At 43.6% G+C, this 21,715-nt stretch overlaps 1 protein-coding gene across 1 annotated transcript in view; it reads right to left on the bottom strand.

Moving 5' to 3' along the window:
* T265_02962 (hypothetical protein) overlaps positions 1 to 21,715 on the bottom strand; it is a gene marked incomplete at both ends in the record, with an annotated part of 89,270 nt that overhangs the window by 9,454 nt on the left and 58,101 nt on the right. The window contains one exon of the mRNA XM_009167341.1: positions 2,189 to 2,390. Within this exon, the coding sequence (XP_009165605.1) occupies positions 2,189 to 2,390 (202 nt within the window). The remainder of the gene's footprint in view (positions 1 to 2,188; positions 2,391 to 21,715) is intronic.

The following is a 21,715-nucleotide window of genomic DNA, read 5'->3' as shown; positions in this document are numbered from 1 at the left end:
ATTCCCCTTCTCTGAAAAAGCCCTTGATTTTCACCAGATTAAGCAAGGCTTAGGTTCACTGACTCGCTGGTCAAACGAATCTGGCCTAAGCTTCTCCTTCACAAAATCCTGCACAACTTCCTGCCGCTGCTCTCTTCCGGCTGAAACTTTCACAATTAATGGAAATCCTATCAGCTATTCCACGGAGATCAAAGATCTCGGCCTCGGATACTCCTGTACTATTAGCTTTTCCCACCAGGTGCAATTTCAGGTTGAAGAGCGCGCAGGTTCAGTTTTTTAATACTGCGCTCCTGCCACCTTCCAGACACGATGGTTGCAATCTTTATGCTATGCGTATGACCAATCGTGTAATTCTGTCCCTCGTCCTCCTCCCTCCACACCCAAAGTTGCAGACTCGCAATTGAAAACGTCCATCGCTCATTTACGAAAAAACTCTTTCCTCGGTCAAACCCTCCCTCTTACCGCTCCCGCTGTCAAATCCTAGGCCTCGAACCACCATGGCTCAGACGGTTAAAATAGAATCTAGCTCTCTTGCACCGTTCGCTGCACAAGAACGCCTTTATAGCAGAGGCTAGACCAAGCATAAACTCACAACCTCACTACAGACTCCGCAACTCCTGCAATCTCTGGGTGTGTCCCCCAGCTCGCACAAACCTACGCCACTACTTCTTTCTAGTTTATTAAGCTCGCGTCTGGAACAGCCTTCCTGAGCAGCTGCGAAGCATCACGCATCACCATGCTTTTTCTCAGTCTGTAGACAAATTCCCTACCTGTGAACCTGCTGCCGCCTTACTTAATACTCAACTGCCCTCTGACATCATCTACGAATCAGGTCCAGTGCACATAATAGTTGAGCGACGTTACGGTTTGTAGGCGAGTAAAGGATCCTGCTATCATTTCTTCCCATCCTCTTGACCCGTTTTAAGCTTATAAAGGACTAAATGCCAACTTGATCTAAATATGCAGCATTGCTGGCCTGATTGTTTTCTTTTTTCCCTTTTTCCCCGTACCAAATTACACCTCGTACTAGTCTAGTTCCCACGCCGGACTAATAATAATAATGTTTATTCCCAGCTTGTGGGTGGCATACCGTCTGGCATGATCATAGTTTTACGGTCAGAATGGAGCATGACTGAGGGATTTGTGGGGGTACGGATTCCACAAAAAGAGGACAATGTCACAAACCATGGGGAACTCCTGATGATATAGCAATAATAGGTTGTTACCAACTTTTTGGGAAAATGGGCATGGGGTTCGACTAGATCAAAGACAGTCAGGTGGCATGAACTAAAACTGAAAACCATTGCTGGCCATGCGCGACCTTGGGCGGTTAGGTAAATGGCCGGAGTCACAACGAGCAACAGTGGAGATGGAGATGGGTTGATTCAAATTGGGAGCACATGTCAAGTTTTGTCTCAAAAATGTGGTTTAATCTGAAAACTATAAAATGAAATCTATAAACTCTGTCTAGCGTCTATTGTTCTCGTCCAAACTCTACTGACAAAAGCCAAACCAAAATTAGCTATTTCTTCCCCAAATCACTGCACGACTTCATCACCTACTAATTCTAATTATGCTGTGTTACTGGCCTGGTTGTTTTCTCCTACCAAGTCAACTAATGCCTCGTCCTAGTTGAGTCCCTATCTCGGATTACTCTGTCAGCTCTGTCTAGAAACTGGTGCTTTCAGCCTAACTCTAACTGATAATAACCAAACCAAAGTCGATTTATTTCTTCATTTCATTATCAGAGCGCATTCTGCGCTTATAAATATCCATTTGATGATTGGTTCCACTAAACCCTCCCACACACGATATCGCGGTACGCTTCTGCCCGACGTGGCAGCCCACACCACGCTCCGACGCCGTTTAGCCATGGTGCAATTGCCGTGAATATCAACATTCCAGTCCCGCCGACTCATTGACAGCTGTCATTTCACTTATTCTCCGCGACTTGCCTCTACCAGCGTCTGTATGCTGCTGCTTGTTCGGATTGACTGAGCTGTCTTTACTGGCCTTGCATTCCCCCGACCAATAAATGGTAGCTGGAGTATTTATTAACGCCCAAACCGCACTTTTGACTGCTTGGATGACTTTCCACCTTGCAGATCTGGTAGCATGCACGAGGGAGAAAAACCTAGTGTGGTGGACGGGTACGCCCTACAGGGAGGGTCGCCCTGTTAAATCGCACCATTGGGGAGTCGTATACCCGCCACCTCTCCAGTAGCACGGGTGCATCGCCCATCACCGATGGTTCTGAGTCTGGCCTTTAAATTCAGGAAATCAAAGAAAGTACTGCTGACTTCCGTTTGTTGCCGCTGGTGTTTGGCTCGCCTCGGTAGACTTATGCAACTGGCAATGCCATAAACCACAGATAAAAAATGGCCTCTTATCTGTAAAAAAAAGTGAAGAAAAAAAGAAAATTATAAGATCCCTTGGGATAGCCCGAAGATACTCTGCAATACCCATGGCATTCATCGGCGAGCATAGTTTTATCTGCTTTCGTCAGAACAGAGGCTACACCACACCAAGGCCCATTCCGTCATCCAAACAGATAATACATCTACTCACCAATCCCAGTGGTAGACACGAAAGTCTTCATCGCTAAGCATCACCTACAGATTAGAGCTGAGAGCAGTTCTTCGGGGACTGGCGACAGTTTCTTAAGCACACACTTTCTCTCCTGGTATTATCCAACTCATGTAATAAACACTCGATTAACCAGTTAGCTTAGGAGTCCATTCCAGCCAGCCATTGCACATCTGATTCCCATACCACGCTTCTGTGCGCTTATATCGGCTTTGACTAGACCCCTTGTAATATAATATCGTATGTTAGCAAACTCAGCCCCTGGTCGCTAGCCTACTAAGTACAAATCTATCTATTTACTACTCCATGTAGTCACTTGTCATCATTTTATTTGCATCAGACGCCAAGTTTTTATTTCTGTGTAAATTAATGCATACTATCCCATTTTATATCCCCCCAAACTCACAATGTTTTGCGAATCTCTCCTCATCTTCCCAAACTTTGAACTTCGGAAGTGCCCGCTTTGGACGACCTGGTTGGCTGATCTCCACTCCACCTGGCCTATGATCTACAACTCCGGGATCACCAAGCGGAACAAGAAAACCTACAATCCCATATTGGCTTCATTCATTCCAACGTTCATTCCAACCTGTGGGACTACTCGTTCGAATTCAACTGCTTCTGTGTCCCCATCCAACTTAACCCCTTCACCTGACTTTCCAGCAACAGTGCAACCAGTGAGTCTGCTTGTTCTCAGATTGCACCATATTTTTGGGACCAAACTTGCCGTGTTCTCCCAATTCGAATTACTCCATCTCCGCCTCCACTTTTGCTCGTTATGACTCCGACCATTTACCCAACCGCCCAAGGTCACTCATGGCCAGCAATGGTTTTCCTGTTTTAATTCATGTCAGCTGACCGAGTCTCTGAATTATTCGGACTTCATGCCTGTTGTTCCCTACAAGTTGCAAAAGACACATTATTATTAGTTAATCATGTAGCTCCCACTGTTTATGACATCGTCTCTTTTTCGCGCAATCCCCACTACCCGCAAATCCCCCTATCATACCCCAGCCTGACTGTAAACGCATGATCATGCCAGACGGTATGCCACCCACAANGAATATATTATTATTATTATTATTATTATTATTATTATTATTATGTGTACAAGCTTGGCAGTAGTTATAAGTATCCAAGGTAGATGACAACGCAAACAGGTATGAGTTGGAGGAACACCTTTGGCTGCTTGACTAGGCTGTTGTGTATATTTGGGGCCCCATAATCAGCGTCGCACAAACACGGGCCCGGCAGTTACTATGACCAAACAAGGTATGCGACGGCGCGTGAGTTTATCATGTTGGCCGACGATGTTTGACCTTATTTTACGTCAGCGTCTTTCGGCTTTAAGCCATATTCCTGATAGGAAGCCTAATTATTTTCAATGCGAAAGTTATCGTTATGTTTGTAATTTTCATACAGATATCTCATAATTCTGCAGTCTATGGTAACTACCTGTGCATGTTTGAGAATGAGAATCAGTCACACAGAGGACACCCGCGTCGCGCACCAAGTAGTACTCCAATGTAATACCAGATAAAAGGCTGGTTCCCTGTAGAACCGCTTTGTCCACGAGTTCTCTGTACAAACTCATTTAATTAGTTTTCTGAGGATTATTAGGCACACTCTATTCACCCGCGAACCCGGGTAAAATTTTAAATGAATATTCTGTAGATATTATTTCACTTTTAAAGAACACCGCGGGACGCCAAAATATGCCACTGTTTGATGTCGTGCCTTTCTCGTGAACTATTAATAAAGTGCAAATCAGTGGTTGTCTGTTATCTTGAACAAAATGCCATGAGCTACACCCCGCTAAAGGATATTAAACTGGCTCGCTGTAAAGTTCGCAGCTTTGCAAATATCATAGTTTCGGCGAAAGTAATTCTGGTCTACTTCTGCTGGGCGGCCAAGGTAGTCGGCAAACACCTCCGCGTTAAAATCAGCCGGTTCTTGAACAAAAAGTGTACGCATTCGTTGACCGAGCTTGTTTTACGTGTCACTTCCGCAGAGTTGGGCCAAGCCAAGCTCAAGGCTGTCTAGTACCTATTGAAAGAGAGAGTTCGGGTGCTTGGATAGGACATCTGCAGCCTTAGCCGACAAGCAAACACTGGCCCCCATGAAGCAACGCGACTTCGCCGTGATACCAGTTAGTTTGTTCCAGCAGTTGCATTGCTGCTGAGCGGATAGTTCCAAGCGTTTTCTAATTGCCCGTCCGTGATTAAGTCACTTATGCACTGTGGAAACTCAACTGTTCAAAATCCGCGTCGGATCACTGCCGCCGCTGGCGACACTCTATCAGAGGAATTCGTATTCGGCTCCTTTTACTGCCTTCAGAATGCGGATAAAATTCCGTTTTTGGTCACTTTCCTTATACTTAAGGCACTGATGAATGATTCCGCCTGACCACTGAAACCTGAAAAAAGCAGTGGGCGCTCGAGGGCTAAAACCTACTCCGAACAAAAGTTCACGGACGCCGATAGGATGAACAGACTGGTATTTGGAAGATATAGTATTTTATAGAGTACCGAATGGACTGAGCAGTTGCTTAAGTTCCTGAAGCGTAGTATGGATTGCTTAACCGTCCGCTGGATGCATTTTTGTTTGCTTACCATTACTGTTGGCTACAGCAAAGAAGTGTTCACCATCAAACGGACAGTGGTTTGGTCGTTTAAGGTCGCTACTTTGGGAAAACTGGTGTACTGCAGCTCCCTCACACAAGAGACCTGTTTACTCATAGAGTCGATCAGTGGCCTGTGGTATACCCGAAAATATGCAACCAATCAGTTTTTAATAAACATCATTATTATTACAACCTCGATCAATGGTCTTTATTTTGTTTGTTTCCAGATGCTCGTTTTTATTTTGCTTCAGTGTGGCTGGCACCATCTCCCGGAGAACTGCAAACTAAAGACATCCGCCGGATAGTCACAGTGCGTGACGCAGGATAAACTAAGGTAGGTAAATATCTTGCGGGTATACAGATGGCCAGTAATTGTGGCGGTGTTTTTATGGCTACCCAGTAAGCAGAACGATCAATATTATCCTGGAGGACATTGTCGGTGGTGGTGAACTGCTCTCCGTGGATAAACCACTCACCTTTAGACCCAAAGCTGGTGTTGGACGCAAAGTCGCCCGAAGATGTGGGAAGTGGTTGTGAAGCTAGGCCGTGAAAAGCTTCGAAAAACAATCACCTGGTACAGCTTAAGATAGCACAGGTGAAGCAACTCAGGTAGATTATAATGTAGCCTGCTCTAAGGTGATACGATGCAGCACTTCGAATTGTGTTACCGAAGAACTCTCTCCGCCTTGTACGGCATGCACACCCAGAAAGTGCCGGTAAAGGTGACAGATTTACTATCATCACCATAAAAATTTACATGGCCATGTGGCTTGTATGAGAGCCCATACTTACTCTCACCCCTGTGGACTTTCGGCATAACTCGTCCTCCAAATGTTCACGCTGCGCCCGCCGTGGCAAGCAACACATATGCAGGAGTTTAACGATAATACCATATGTCACGGGCGCAATCTGAGTTGTTTTATCTAAGCCTGCCTTTGAAATGCATGTTAAAATTGTCTTATTTCCATGACAGCTAAACTTTGTGTCTTAATTAACTCCTCATTTTTGTTTACATATAACCTGAAGCAGCGTGTCAGCGTGATTGAGCCCGTTTTCTGGGCTTTTGTAAGGTGGGATCAAGGCAATTCATGGCGTTTTAAATTGCCTTTGGTATTGTTTTTGTCTGGTACCGTTTCCCCAACATTCTAAAGTGTTAATTTCTGTATCAAACCTACTGAGATTGGTGACTAAACTCCAGTGGTGCGAAATTTACAAACTCAATAACCCCGACAGCATCCATGATGCAGATGTGTAAACACATTATACACCAATGCATTGGTGATTAAGTTCGTCCAACATTGCACAATATAGGCGAACAACCAAGGCGTCTAGCGTTTGTTGCAATAGTAAATTTTGTTCGGCTGTTTGGAATGGGCTAGTCCATCAGGTGTTCCGCGGCGTCATATTCCAGTTAGTACTCCTCACCACCAGAAGGTAAGAAAAGCAGAAGTGTACTGGATTCTCAAAAAGACATCTATTACAAGCAGGGTGATATGGTGTTGGCTATATGTTCTGTAGCCGCTAGGACAAAGATGATCCAGAAATGTAATACAAACGAAAGCGTCGGGCTTCTCCTTTTCGGGCCCATTGGTAAGTGGACAAAATTTCTTGTCTTTTAAGCGTGTATCAGCAATGGCCGGGAACGGATGGAAGTAAATCAACTCCGCCAAAGAATAACATTGCGCGCTTTTTACTCGTGGCTGGTTTGATAAACGTCAGCTAGGTGTTCCCTGCATTAATCAGTGAATATGCGCAAAGTTGGTTGCACCCATCAGAATTTCCGCAAAAGTTACATTTACTAGGGCTTTAGGATTTTGACCCATAATTACGCAGTGCTGGTGTTGCTAAATTATTAATTCTCTGGGCTCGGAAATGAGCTTCCCCAATGGCTGGTACGCATATACACTTCACGTGTTTTAACTTGTGCACTCAGTCACTAAGCGGCTATGAGGCCAACAAAAATAAAGCCTTGTTGGCTTTGACTTCAGAAAAGTACAAGTATCCACCCCAAACGTGTCCACAGAAAACTTGTCGTGGATTAAATGGCAGGTTGGGGTTCCAGCAAAGGTCACTGTACCAGTTCACTACATAAAAGTTTGCCGAAGTAACCCCCTCGATACCAAATGCAGACATTTACCTTTCAGATACAGCGGTCAATTCCGAGTAGTGGCATTATGCGAGAAAACTTTCCGGTTTATCATGCGTGCTACTTATATGAGATTTAGATTGCACCCGTCGGGTATTGCTTTTCCAAAATACAAAACCTTAGTTCGTACCCGGAGTTGCCGGCTTTCTGATTAATCCGGAGGACAAACGTCGGTGAATAGGCTGGATGGTGGACATCTGTGTGGTTCAGCTAGTCTTTAGTTCAGCCAAATCAAATCTCTCGAGTAAGCCGCTGCTGTCCCACAGTTTATAAACGCGGGACATATATTACTGGCTTTCTATGGGGAAAACAGTGTCGAAGGCAGCTCATGCTGTTGTATCAGTTGCGAAAGTCCGTAGCCCCATTTTACAGCCAGTGTTTCTAGTCAAATTAGGACATTCCTGCAGTGTTTGTGAACTCAGCATTTTGTTTCACGCCACCCTGAGATCACCTCAGTATGACCAAACGTCACGTTTTAGGCACCTTTCAGGCCTACATCCTTCTCTGTGCGGACATCAATTTTGACTGCGTCTTGGTTTCGGTTCCATTCACTCCCCTTTAAACAACTTAATATATTTTTGAACTCAGTTGCCGACCGCCGCTGGAAACAGGCAGATGATGTATTCTACCCATTTTAATTTACTTGGAACATTTAATGCGATTCCCAGAGGTTAACTGCGGATGGCTGAGGAATCTTAGACAGTTCCGGCCAATTGATCAGCTATTCTGCTTTGTTGGCGCCAAGTTGCTACTTTATTGTAAGCGCCCATTGAATAGTTCCCTCACAGACGCACGCCAAAGAGAGAGTAATGCAAGAATCAGTTATCGAACACGTGCTTATCTTCATATTAAAACTTAAATTCTCGTTGCTGTCCTTCTTTCAATTCTCACTGACCTGTTGTCTGCCGGCGGCATGAAAGCATAGAGTCCGGGCACATTCCATAGCCAGTGAGGGACATCCCAAACCATCACCACTTTTGAGCACCAACAACATATTCGTGTCACGCTTTCAATACACTGTTCGTCTTCTTTGATGCGTTTTCTGTCTTTGAAGAGGTCTCATTGTGCGTCAATTTTCATAGGCCAATGAAAGTTTTAGGCCACTTATTTCTTTTTGTCCGCTATTTTGTGACCTCCGGCTTACTTGGCTGAAGTGTCATAAATGTGCTGTGGAATAAGCAACAAGGGATTGGAACGTTGGTGCTCTACATACATAAATTACCTAAGAAGGTCGTTTGTGGTTGATATATTCCCCATCAAGTAACGACAACTACCTCTCTTCCATGGGTAGGGTCACTTCTGAACCCAACTTCAAGGCAGCAAACTTTAAACTTCCGATCACTAGTGAAAGCAGATTCTACAGTGATTTAGGCCCATTCATATTTTGACTCAAAATGTTTCTGCGCACCACCAAAGTTCAGTGTCTCTTAGGGACGACACATATCTGAGTCCAGACGCGATTTATGCGAAAACTTCTCAAGAGTGCGCGTCCTTGATCAACATTACTTAGGACTAGCTCCATTGAGAGAGTTATACAGGGCAAATGTCCCGAAAGTCCACAATGCTGATCCGATGTTCTTCTCAAGAAAACCAGCGAGCAGTCGGACAGGCCGCAAGCTACTTAAAAGGATGTCGCGTCTTCTGGGAGAGAGGATTCAGTTATTTATTAAGAAATTAACTACAAAGGGAACAGAAGATGAAGTTGCGTTTTGTAAGAATTTGAAACCGCTGTATGTCAGAAAACCGCCGATGGAAAATACGAAAACGAGCCAGAAGAATAAATCTCGCCTGGAAAATATGTGCTGTTTAAGTACATAAAACATCCCCACAGGAAGAAGCCAACCACGTTCTCCTTGAGGGACAAGAACGGGGGCCCCACCAACGCCCAACAGTGGTAATTGAAGAGCAGTGTGTAGGCCAGTATTCTGCCCCAGTGACTTTGTCACACCCAATCCTGCCGAGGCCTAATCAAAAACGGTCTCCAACCAACTGGCTCTCCACGGAAGGGAAACGCAAGACAAATCCATACTGCGCGTCGGGGCCGGATGAGGTCCATTCAGTGATCACGATGGAGATATCGTTCGCACTAGCAAGTCATTTCTACCTGAGGTGCCGTCGATCTACGGATCTATTGGTCTTACATGCGTACAGTGCAAAGTGAATGCATTCCGAAGCGGACCATCTCAAATGACGTCACTACCTATAACTTGAAATCCGAAGTTAAGCACGCAACGAACTTGCTCGTATTTATGGACAGCTTAAATCAAGTTAAGGCTTAGAGATTCATGTTGGATGCCATATTTTTTGACTCCTCTAAAGACTTTGATCGAGCCCTACACGTCCCGCTGTTCTAAAAAACTCGAGTCTTACGGGGATCCGTGGGACGGTCGACGCCGGATGAGGGCAACCCCATCAGACAGAACATTGCAGATGAAAGTGGGCTCAACCTACTCTTCTCCAGCGCCGGTCTTTATTGGAATTTCTCAAGGTTCCGCTTTGGGACCATTTCTTTTCATGATCTTCCCAACGTCCTCTCACGCCCATGTCTACATCTTGCAGACGGGTTGAAGTCCTGGTGCTCAGACACCAGTGACCTCCAAATAAATGCAGACGGTGCAAAGTAGTGGCCCTTGGACATCCACTTTCCCCTGAATAAGGAAAGATGTATTCCTATGTCATTCGGAGGAAACTCAGAGAACGGCTTTGTCGGGGATGATGAGAATGGACCTGAAGAGATCAACAGGATGGATGCCAAAAAGGAATTAGGCATCTGGCTTTCTTCAGAAATCGGTTCGAATGGCATTCACTGTTCCTCGGATGAGTTGACGCACCTTCTCCCGTATTACTTGCTCGGTCATCCAAAAACCCTGAGGGGCCTAGGTCAGACAGCTTCTTGAATATGCCAAGCAAGTCGCCCATTCAGGACGCCTGAATGACGTAACCCTCATTGGGCGTGTTGAGTGAGCTGCTAGGAAAATTGTTGCCGGTCTTAAATCAGTGGGCCATGATAGGCGTCCCACAGCGCTTGACTTCCCCCCTGAGTTATCGTCGCCTCCGAGGAGATCCAATGCTTGCTTATGCCCTGTTTGAACAAGGTTTGGTCAACAATTTTTCGCCGTTGAGCGAGCTAACACATGGCGGCGATGTGATGCGAATATTTTTAAGCTCAAAGCACATGCTTTTACCAGGCAAAAGTTTGTCTCATTATTGGTAGTTGCTGCGTAGAATAATTTTCTTCCGACCCTTGTCCACGCTCCATCTAATACCCAGTTCAAAGTAACGTAAGACACCTTATTATGTGACTCCTCGCGCTTTCTATCTGAGTACATTCTGACTGCTTAGAGAAGTGCCACACTCTTTTTTGCTCGCGCCTTTCAGTCACTAAAGGACAGGAACAAACTCGATCTGGGATGTTCAGGCGAATCCGGTGAATCTGGCCGGGACCAGGCAAACCCTACATATTACACTTAAAGCTGGAAGTGATTGAACAGGTTGCATGGTGACTAGGAGGAGAAATATATTCATGTTCAAAGAATGCTTGTGACCGAAAAGAGCATTCCTTTTGAAGTAATCTTCAAGGATAGCCCAAGTACCTTTCACCCTTCCCGGTTTGTTTTTATGTTCCAACAAAGGTTACAGTACATGTTAGATGCAGCGGTAACATGAAGTGATGGGCCTGCGCAAACGCGGTGAGCATGTTATTGATTTATGCTTTTATATCACTGCTTAAGAAGTCCGGTTACAAGCTGTGAAAAATTTTACTTAGTAGGTGTTTTCACGTTACGTCTGTAATATAATTCTTTCTGGCAGTGTGTGTTAGAACAATGGGATATTTTGTAAGTGTTCCGCGGAAGAAGCGAAGCCATGTAAAAAGAAAGAGTACACCAAAGACGCATTTACACCAACCGCAAACCCCACCAATTCAGTACTGGTGCTGTGAATTTAGGCTCTAAAACGTTGACAAGTCCGCTCATGCGGAAGTGATACCTACCGGAACAACAAGGTGACTAACAGTGGAGTGGATGACAGTAGGGTCAGAAATACCTGTGTTGAATACTATAAAAATGCACCGATTCTACGCTAACGCGATTGATGGAATCAACAACAGTGTGGGTTTTCGAGAGGACATGGAGTTCGGGAAGAATGGAGTTCGATTTTGCTCAGCTTGGTAAACTCGATATATATCCGTCCAGAACTAAGGTACGAACACCCTTCCCACTTCCATGTAGCAATAATCGGGACAACCAAACGCTGCCTCGGACTCAGGGACTATATAGTCCCTTCGAGCAGGGGTGCCAATGTGATGAGAAATTATATGCTGGAATATGAGCACCATGTAGCTGATTTACCGTTCTCGTCGTTGAGTAGGAGTTATCTGAGTTGATCCGCATTCCTCATGCGCATTTCCACTGAAAAAAACTAGATCATTGTTAACTTCAATTCAGCGGACAAGTGGTCTTACTCATGTTCACAGACTGTTTACCGGAGTGATCAAGACGTGAGACGGATTTCCATCGCATGAGCTCGGTGCAGTGACGGTTTATCACCCCAATTCCCCAATAGCTCAGCTTCTCTTTGGGCTTACTATCATTCTTCTCTGTACAGTGGAGATAAGCGCCAAGTGCTCCTTTCCTGCTGGTCTTTAACCCCGGTATTTAATTATTTCATGCACTGTACGTTTTCCGTCTGGAAAAACCTCGATATTCCCCTTCAACTAGACCTCGAGATGGCAAGTCGATACCGATAAGTAGATGCTACTGCTGACCGTTACCTTGGCTTCCCCACTACAGCTTTGTGCCAATGCAACGGATAGTTTTCATCGAGCTTGTGTGTGCTTCATAAAGTCTCATGTCAAAAGTGCTGTCACTATTCGGATTCTCTGACTTAACAGAGACTGTGATCTGCTAAAGCGTGCACAAATGAGATCCACCTAGGTTGCCAGGTGCCTCCATAAACTTTCGTTGGTGGTTTACAAAACTCCACTTCGTGACGACATTATTTCTCGCACTCTGAATTGACACTAACCCGTAAAATCTCTTTGGTGTCACAATCACAGGTCACTTGTGGTTACATGCCAAAAATTAAGCGCTAACACAGTCGGGCGCGCGTTCTTCTCCCTTCACACGCACAAGTCACAATTTTTTTCTGGAGCATGATCTCAGCGTCAACACTAAAGACATCAAAACACTGTCCAAACCTGAGCCGGAGAACCTTCCCACATCGCCTAAACCATATGCATCACCTAATTTTGTTACATACTTTGGATGGCGGGTGGCTTACGCCTTAACATGTCGCAATCACAAGAAGACCAGCTAGTAAACAAATGGCCCTGAGAACCAATATCTTGTGATCACAAGTGGAAAATGTGAAGTTGGTGAAGAAAGCCCCCAGAACAAAAGAAGAATACGGGCAGAAACTTTACAAGGAAGATCTTTTGGCTTTTGGTTGGAGCACTAAGGAAGAAGGCTTGCATCGCGTACGACGCTGAAGTGATACTGCGGGAAATAAGTGCGTCTCGTGTACCTCTTTAACATTATCATAAGCTAAATCACTCAAAGTTCTTTGTATACTCATCGAAATCTCCTGAGCATGGATCCGGTCTCTGTACTTAACGCTAAAAGCCGCTTTTGCTTAGCCATTATTGAAGTGCGGATAGCTAGCATGTAGCAATCGGACACCGAAAATGATCAACAAGAATTCAAATAGCTACAATGAACGAGACCACTAGCTTCTCCGACGATGAAAAAAAGACATAAAAAGGCGTCAAATTGCGGATCTGCTCACGTCTAAAGACAGGCACAACCTCAAGGACCGCTTTTTCTTCAAAGTACCTGCACCTTTTCCTGCTAGCACGATTGCAAAACTCTAATATAGCGGATGAATGAACTGTCCTACGTTCATCGATTTTAGGGGCATGCAGCGGTGGCTTGGAGCAGGATTGCAAGGGAATTAGTTCGAGTAGAGATGTTGAAATCGTTCAATGCCTGAACAGTCAAAACTCCAATTCAACTTCCCTAATGGAGTAACGGCGACAGAAGTTTGAACTGCGCAGCCTAAAAACATCAAGAAACTAATGTGTCTCGTAAACCTCTGTCCTTCATACCGCGTGCAATACCCTATGCATCGTAATGAGTATAGTGAATGCGGGTGGCAAATATTTCTTCTGCGAGGACTTTACTGGCACTTGTGTGGTATTTGTTTGAGTGAGTGATGCAGCACGATCAGAATATTAACTCTGACAGATTTTGTTAGGGCTTGTTGCGGGAGTGAGGTCTTCCCGTTGAAAGTTTCCTCAGTATTGTGGGAGCAAACTCAGGCGTAAGTTATTTTTTGTAGGATAAGTTATCTCTTCGGATAACCTGGTAACTGGTCGTTGGACTTCTTTAGTTCAACTGATTTCCCTTGTTGTACGTGTGTATACTTCAAACCTTTGGTATTCCAGGCTTAGTCACGTTTGTCAGCCGTTTTGGTGCTCTTGAGCTCTTGATTGCCGCCCGACTATAATAGACGTGATATTTCCCTATCGGCTGGTAAGAGAACAAGGGTTCCGGTCATGGTTACGCTCTTCAGCCAGATAGGAGTGCGGCTGTGCAAGAGCGTGTGCATAGGCTTAAATAGCCCGGCTACGGAGAATACCAACAGCATTTTGCTTTTCTTTTTGTGTTTTTAACTCACCTCTGCCTTTCGACTGCCCTCATCTAGGCTAGGGTAACCCATGCTTTTGTGCGTGACATGGCAGCTAGGTAGCAGAGAAGTGCTACAGCTGGTCTGTCTCATCCGTTATTGCGGCTCCTCACTAATGAGAATCTGAATCTAAGAACTGATGTATCTCCACTGAATTTTACCTTGTACTGGCCCAAAATGATGCCTCCATACATGTGGTATTAACATTAATTGTAAAATCTGTCCGGGAAGAAGACAAAGGATTCATCATGTGAGTAATGTTTCTAAATACAACTTCAAATTAGCTTTGAAAAAACTAACACCCCTTCTTTGCATAACACGACAACAAGACTTGCAATTTAGGTTTAAAAAACAGAAAATTCCTTCACACATGCCTTTTGAGATAGAACTCTGCAGAGTTCCGAACACCTTTGAGTTCAGCTTAGTCCACAAAGGATCTCTGATAAATATAACTGCTTGGCAAGGTTCAGGGGACAATTTGAAAGAGGGACACGGGTGAGCGCAACAATTAAACACATTAGGTTGCTACTGTAGTCTATAAAGACTCTGTTTTAATTTGCAACTTGCTCCTGTCTGTCGAATCGACCAAATATTCTCAAGTACACCCAAGTACCCCTGATTTAAAACAATAGAAAAGTTCAGCTACAAACTTGAATTACTTGAACCAAGCAAACTCAAACGATACAATGAACGCGGATTGGAAACAACTGAACTTCATGGAAAGTTCAGTGGTTCGCAGGACTATGTCGATCTGTGCCACAAAACAGACTGGTAGGTCAAATGGTGAATAACGCAACCCCTGCACAGAATTCATGGCTAATGTGTATTAGTTTGTGGCGTGCAAATCATCGTTGCTGTAAAGTATCCAGTTATTGTATAACGACACTTTTAGATGATTCACCAGACGACTAAGTGAATGAATTGACTGAACCATTTCCTAGTGACTGGTTTTCACTTTAAATCAGACTGGTTTTATGCCGTGTAATTAAAGTCAGTCCGAGTGGACTTTAACGACGTTCAAAGGAAGCGGCGGGGTTTTCTCCACTTGTGATCCTTATATCTTTCCTAAAACNACGACGTTCAAAGGAAGCGGCGGGTTTTTCTCCACTTGTGATCCTTATATCTTTCCCTAAACACGGGCTTAGTAGCTGCAGAAAAATTGGCGTTTCGCTTGTTTGACGATCATCTTGGCATGGCAGTCGACCTCAGCCAACTAACTTCCGCATAAACTCACCAGAGACTGTGGTAAAATTTCGTTGAACTCTTTGCCACAGTGTCCATTGTGGATCCTGTCCGTGCGGTCAGGGTAACGTTTGTCATCCATGCAGGCTAGAAAGAACAGCCGCAACTTTTGTGATAGGCTAGGTCTTCACGGGCAGACATCCCAGGGCTGGCTTTGTCTTGTAACACTGTTTTTTCCAACAGGAAAAATCCGTGAATTGGCTCCAATTAGTAAGAAAGTGTTTTAGTTGGTGCGGTAAACAGACAAATTTACGATTATCTTATCGAATTGAAACCACATGATCAAACAACAACACGGTTTATCATGAAGCACTCGAAGTTGCGATCTGTCTGTGCTAGATTTTTGTATAACAAGAGAAAGTGATTTTTTTAAACGACCCTAATTATTCTCAAATTAGAAAGGGTAGACGCACATTAGTCTAACACCTATACAGAAAAAGCCATTTTGTCATTATTGCATAGCAGTGAATGCCACATGAGACGACGGTTTTGCGATCTTCCTCCGTTCCTCCAGATCATTTGTGGGAGAATTAGGTCGTTGTAGCCTGAACACCTATTCTGATGTAAAAGCTCTACACTCACGTGAGAAAATATCAGGTAGAACAAGCCTAATATTGTGTGGAAACATGAACTTTATCAATCGATGCCTCCAAGACTCTGGATTAAAAGCTACTGCTCTATCTTGATGGCTCTGGGTAATTGCAGCTAATTTTTAATTCTAACCTCGAAGAATATCCCTACATCGCCATGGCAAAGAGGAAACTACTCAGTGAAGTATTGTATACCCTTACTGCAAACGGTTTGTGTCAGATTCATGCTTCAGCTCAAAGTGGACACGTTTCTTGTTCCATCGTCTGCAAGGAGCCTCAAATAAGATGGGCACAATTATAGCATACCAGTGAAGGACTCCTCCGCTTCTAGAGGAAATGTGTTTTCTAACCTCACTTACAGTCCCGGGTGTTTGTCTCTTGGCCTTGGTAAGCACATGAAATTAACGCAAGCTTTTCGCAAAAACTTCCCAGAAACTCTTTCGCAAACGCTGAGCAAAACTTACTCTGTTTAAGTTCAGATAACTGAGATAAGTTGTCACAATTCGCATCACTTGCAGAATGTTTTTTACACCCCCAAAATCCTTAACCTACCCACCCTTAACTACGCACAGCCGAATTTCGGGCTTCTTTCCCAGTGATGACTTTGGTGACCGTCAGGCTATAAACGTCTGAAACAAGGACGTCAACCGTACACCGGCCATGCTCAGGGTCCTCCAGATTGCTGCTTATGGCGCAGATCCGGTTTACGAGTTAAGTTTATCTGGCCAGTTGTTACTTGGTGCCAGATCTCAGACGGTTTCTCCTGACTCCTGTGAAAATGCAGTCATAAAGTGGAACATCCTTGGATTTTGTGTCCATATTGTAACCAGAGTACCTTTGACAGCCCGAAATGACATACGCAATTAATGGTTGAGTCACAGTAGCGGAATTAAAATGTGAATGGAATAAAGAAGTCTATTTGTCTTCTGGGTGCTTTTTTGAGTGTAACCGAACTGTTCATTTTTGTTGGAGAAGTATAGGAATAAAATGTTGGTGACTCCTGTCATTGGCTAACCAAGGATTTAATGTGGTTTTGCAATATTGCTGCGCCACACTAGTCATGTTTAGATGTAATAATGCCACAGATGCGTCATTAATAAACTATATAAATTCTTTTCACAAGACTGTTAAAGAAGTATCATTTGGAGTTGCCCTTTTTACCGAAACTCGAGTGCCTCATTTCAAAGGTTGCTGAAAATAAAAATCAAGTCCTAATAATTTAATGTACAAATGGTTTTTCGAATATACTATCTGTTGTTTTATTAAGTCCCCGAAGAAGGTTAGTTTAGCACCTTAGGTTTTGAAGCACATGTCATGTTAGCATAACCTGATACTTTCTCACCACAGAAGAATCTAAAATTGCAGCAGTATAAAACACACATTTAATGCGGCTTATGAGGCTTCGTGAAACATTTGTTCTGGTTATTATTAACCCATTATTAATAATATTAACAGCATTACCGTTATTCATACAGTTCCGTACTGCAGCGCAAAACCTCTCATGGTGTGGACTTTAGTTCGAAAATGCAAACGGTTCTTATTCAGCTTTACTAACTAAGAAATTAAATGTCATTATGAAATGTTTTTGGAGAATGCTTGTAGATGCAAATCAGCAGGTAGACTTATACTTCCTCATCTGTGAAATAGTGACGTGAACGCTGGAAATTCATAAAACACCCCGGTGTTCAAACGTTTGCTGATGAGAATTTGCCGATCTAGATTATACAGACGACATCGTCCTCCTTCCTGAAAGCGGACACAAGGCTCAAGCCCTGCAGGATAAACTGACCACCGCCATAACATCATTCGGGATGCCTCTTTTGCCTTCAAAGTGTGATGTCCTGCTTCAAAACGTGCGGTGTCTGTACATTCCAGTTACTTTTCAGGTAGAAGCACTCGAGGTTGTGGAGGGCTTTACTTGCCTCGATAGCTTCATTAGTTCGGATGAAGGTGTGTCCGATAAACCAGTGCACATATTTTTAAGGTTCAAATCATGTTCGTCAATTTGCATCACCTGTGGAGTCAGAATGGAGTGTCACGCTCTTTTGAGGGTCGCACATTTCAGGTTACAGTAAGGGCTGTATTGTTGAATGGTTGAGAGACATGGCCATTGTGGGCAGAAAACGTAAGAGATCCTCTGGTTTTTTCCCGCCGATTCATCAGAAGCGTTTCTGGTATCAAATGGCCTCAACAAATTCTGAAAAAGGTAATGATAAAATGGGTATTTGGTAGTGCGGTGGGTACTTCACTCACGGAACACCTCCAGCATCATCAACTGACGGGTCCGACCATTTGTCACGCATGCCGAAATACGGTCTACTGAGCCGACCACTGTCCTCCTTGTCTCCTTCAGAATGGCACTAACCACCAGGTTGACAACATATGACTTAGCAGAAGGGTTCGAAAGAAACTGCAGAGAGTTTCTGTTGTTATGTCGGTCCGCCATCGGGGAGGGAGTCCCTGCGACCACATCTGCGCTTGTCTGGGGGCATTGCAAGAAATGAAGGTCGATCGGAATGGCTGACGTTTGTGGCTAGCTTCTTTTCGGATTATCTAATCGAGGGCTTGGAGGTATAGGCTCCTTAAAATTTTTGCAAAAGACAAGCACTAGGTCTTCTCTCTCACCCACTTTTCTCTTCTTTTCATTCTAAAACTTTAATTTTAATTAGATAAGTTTAATAAGGGTACGGCAATGAAGCATCAGTGTCAGCACTGATGTTGCTGTCTGTGATGATGATGGTGATGATCATAAAAGTAGACGTGATACGCTTCTTCTGACCCGATCATTTGTCCCAAATTAATAAAGTTTCTTGCAGTGTTCCAGGCAACATTCGAAACAAATATGACTGAGGGCATGTTGGTTTATCACCAACAGATAATGGAGCGCAAGATCCCTCTGTTTGGGCGGAACTGCTCCTAATATTTATGGAAAGCGTTCAACAGCCCGCTACCAGTTTTCCCTTTTTGGGGCTCATTAGTTGGGTACAACCCGTGGGTTTTCCACCAACCTTATGTTTCACTTGAACCCGAGTCTTCCGTTAAACCAAATCGGTGTGCAAATGATTGTATTTCACGAAAAAGCTAAGCTGTTCTTTCTCATTCAGTCTATTTTTCCACTTGAATATGAAAGTGTATATTTTATAGATAAAGTATTTCCGTAACTGTAGCCCCGATAAAAATCAAAATATTGTTTCATGTTTATTTACTGAATTTGAAGCAAAACATTACCTCAAGTAAAAGTGCATGAAGTTTTGCTTTCAAGGAAGAAGATATGATCAGTGAGCAGCAACTTTTGGGCATATGACGTTCGCTATATTCATAGTAATCGAATGACGGTGGCCTCTTACCATTAAGCCCGAACCAGTCACTTTATGAGCATCTCGCTGGTGTCTTCTGGGGATAGAACTACGTGAATTTCCATGGCAACAGTGTGAAAAATGGGGAAAAACAGATGAGCATTCTACTACTAGCTCACTTCATTGTGTTTCTTATAACCTTTGTAAATTCTTCATCAGCTTCAAATGCGGAGTATTTCGGACCGATTTCAGTGCGTGATTCACCATACAAAGTGGATAAGAATGTTTTTCTACGAGAATGCTTCATCACAACCGCATTCTAAGCCGACATCTTTTCCGGGTTCATTGCAATTTCCTTTGTACTACTTCGGGTGACTCCCATCAGGGCCTAAAGTTTCGTCCTAGTCACTTACAGGAAGAAGCATATTAAGATATATGATTGTTGCATGTATAAATGAGATTAATAGGTGTGCCCTTTTTGACTGTCCGGTGAATTTATCACCCCCAGACTGCTTATACAATTTCAGCAGGCTTAAATCCTTCCTACCTCTTATCGTCACCAAGTGTTACTTTGGTAACTTCTAACTGCTATCCTAACCACAAGAACCAGGATCACTGGAGACGGGTTGGTGACGGATTTGTACATCCCTTTCTGTTGATATATGAGGAAGTAGGAGAGAATAGACTGAATTTGTGACATGAACGTGTCTGATGCAAACAATGGCGACTTTCGAGTCACCGTAGGTGAAACGTTTGCTGCAGCCCAGAAAAGCAATGAATGGAGAATGAATTAGAACATCCTTTCAAGTTGGGGAGGTGGGTAGTGATAGCAAATAAGCTAAGTTGTAAGCTCTTGCTAACGAGTATTTCAGCACTCTTCAACTTATCCGTTGGCCACCGGTCTCATCTTCACCCATTTGCTTTCGAGCCAACTGTTTGTGGGTAACGACTCTCCTGGAGGCTCCAAAACTTCTCTGTCTGACCAACTGGCTTCAAGACTGAATAGATCTTACGACTTGTCGTGCCTGTACTGCCTATCAGCATGAGCTAAAAATGAAGCACAAAGCAAGCAGAATAAAATAGTTCCCGCTGTGTTTTGGTGTATTCAAGTTTTTATCCGACTACGTGTGTGCTCTTATTTGGTTTCAACCAAAGGAGCCGAAACCGTATAAGGTCAAACAGTTTTGTTTGGGAAATGTCCCGTATCTCTCTGAAATGTTGGGAATAAATGCTCGACTTCTTCAGTCAAGGCTTGGGAAAATGCTTTGCATTTTTTCTCGTTTATCCTGAGTTGTATGAAAAAGATGACCGACAGGCGCAAATAATTTGCCTCCGGAGATATGTGAAAAATAACCTTCCCACACTTAGGTGCAAAAGATTTTTCTAAAGTGGTAATATTTTAACAGACTTGCAAGTTTACTTTACCGGGACTTTTGTCTTGTTTGTGTTTGTATTAAATATATTATACTAGTTATTAAATTAGTTCCCAAATCATTTCGCCATGTTTGTCAGTCTGAATGCTGATTTCACTGGCTTAATCTTGATCTTGTTCATTTTCTATGATCGCATGATATCAACATAACACCAGGGGCATGCTGTCGCACATATAAAAATTGTTAGTATGGGACTGCATCACAGGGATACCTCTGCTTAGTACCGCACTGGTTATCATACTGACACGGTGATATCGTTAGTTACTCATTAATCTATAGGAAAAATAGTCAGTATGATATATTTTCAAGGGGTGAAATGCAGAGATACCGAAAATTGTGTCGCATAGTTTTCCAGGTCGTGGAACGTCAAAGATAGAGAAACAAACAACAAAGTGATGCCCTTGGAATCCGAAAGTCAGTAGTGTGTTAAAGTCGCGATTGTAAGAAACGTCTTGAAGGAGACTGCCCTGACATAAGTCAGTAGATCCTAGACCAAACGTTTCCTATTTTGACAAAAATTAATAATAACCTCCTGGCTTGTGTGAGGGAAGGGAATAACTTGAGAGAACTCATAAGCATTCTGAAATCTCTTTGACAGCTTTTACTGCTTTTAATGCACGCATGGTTCAAGTAACAGTGGTAACAAAACTAACTCAATAAGCAGCGGGATAGAAAAATCGATACAAAACCTGGTTCAATAGTCTTACAAGGAACGACAATAATCAATGCGCACCAATGCACCTAACTGGCAGAGTTCATATATGAAGAGGAGCAATGCTAATCCTTATAGTAGCCATGGCGTGAAAAATGCCATTAAAGCCATCCCTTTCCACATGACCTTCTCCATTTAATTTCACATTAGAACAAGTTTTTAACAAATATGGGGGTTTTGGCGGATGTTTACTAGTTGCTTTGCGCAACTAAAAAATCAAATTGCGTCCTGGAAGGGTGCGAAACGTTACTAAGCCTAGCCCGGGTCGAATGCTAGAGCCAACACACTTCAAACTATCTGAATTCTTTCATGACTCATCGCTAAAGGAAAACGTTTTCGCGTGAGTAAGAGTGTCACCTGAAAATGTCACCATTTATCGTGTCCAAAGTACCGATAGGATTGT

This window comes from Opisthorchis viverrini (assembly GCF_000715545.1).
Source record: "Opisthorchis viverrini unplaced genomic scaffold opera_v5_39, whole genome shotgun sequence".
Classification (NCBI taxonomy): Eukaryota; Metazoa; Platyhelminthes; class Trematoda; order Opisthorchiida; family Opisthorchiidae; genus Opisthorchis; species Opisthorchis viverrini.
Note: the sequence above shows the minus strand (reverse complement) of the source record. Positions and strands in the feature narration are given on the sequence as shown.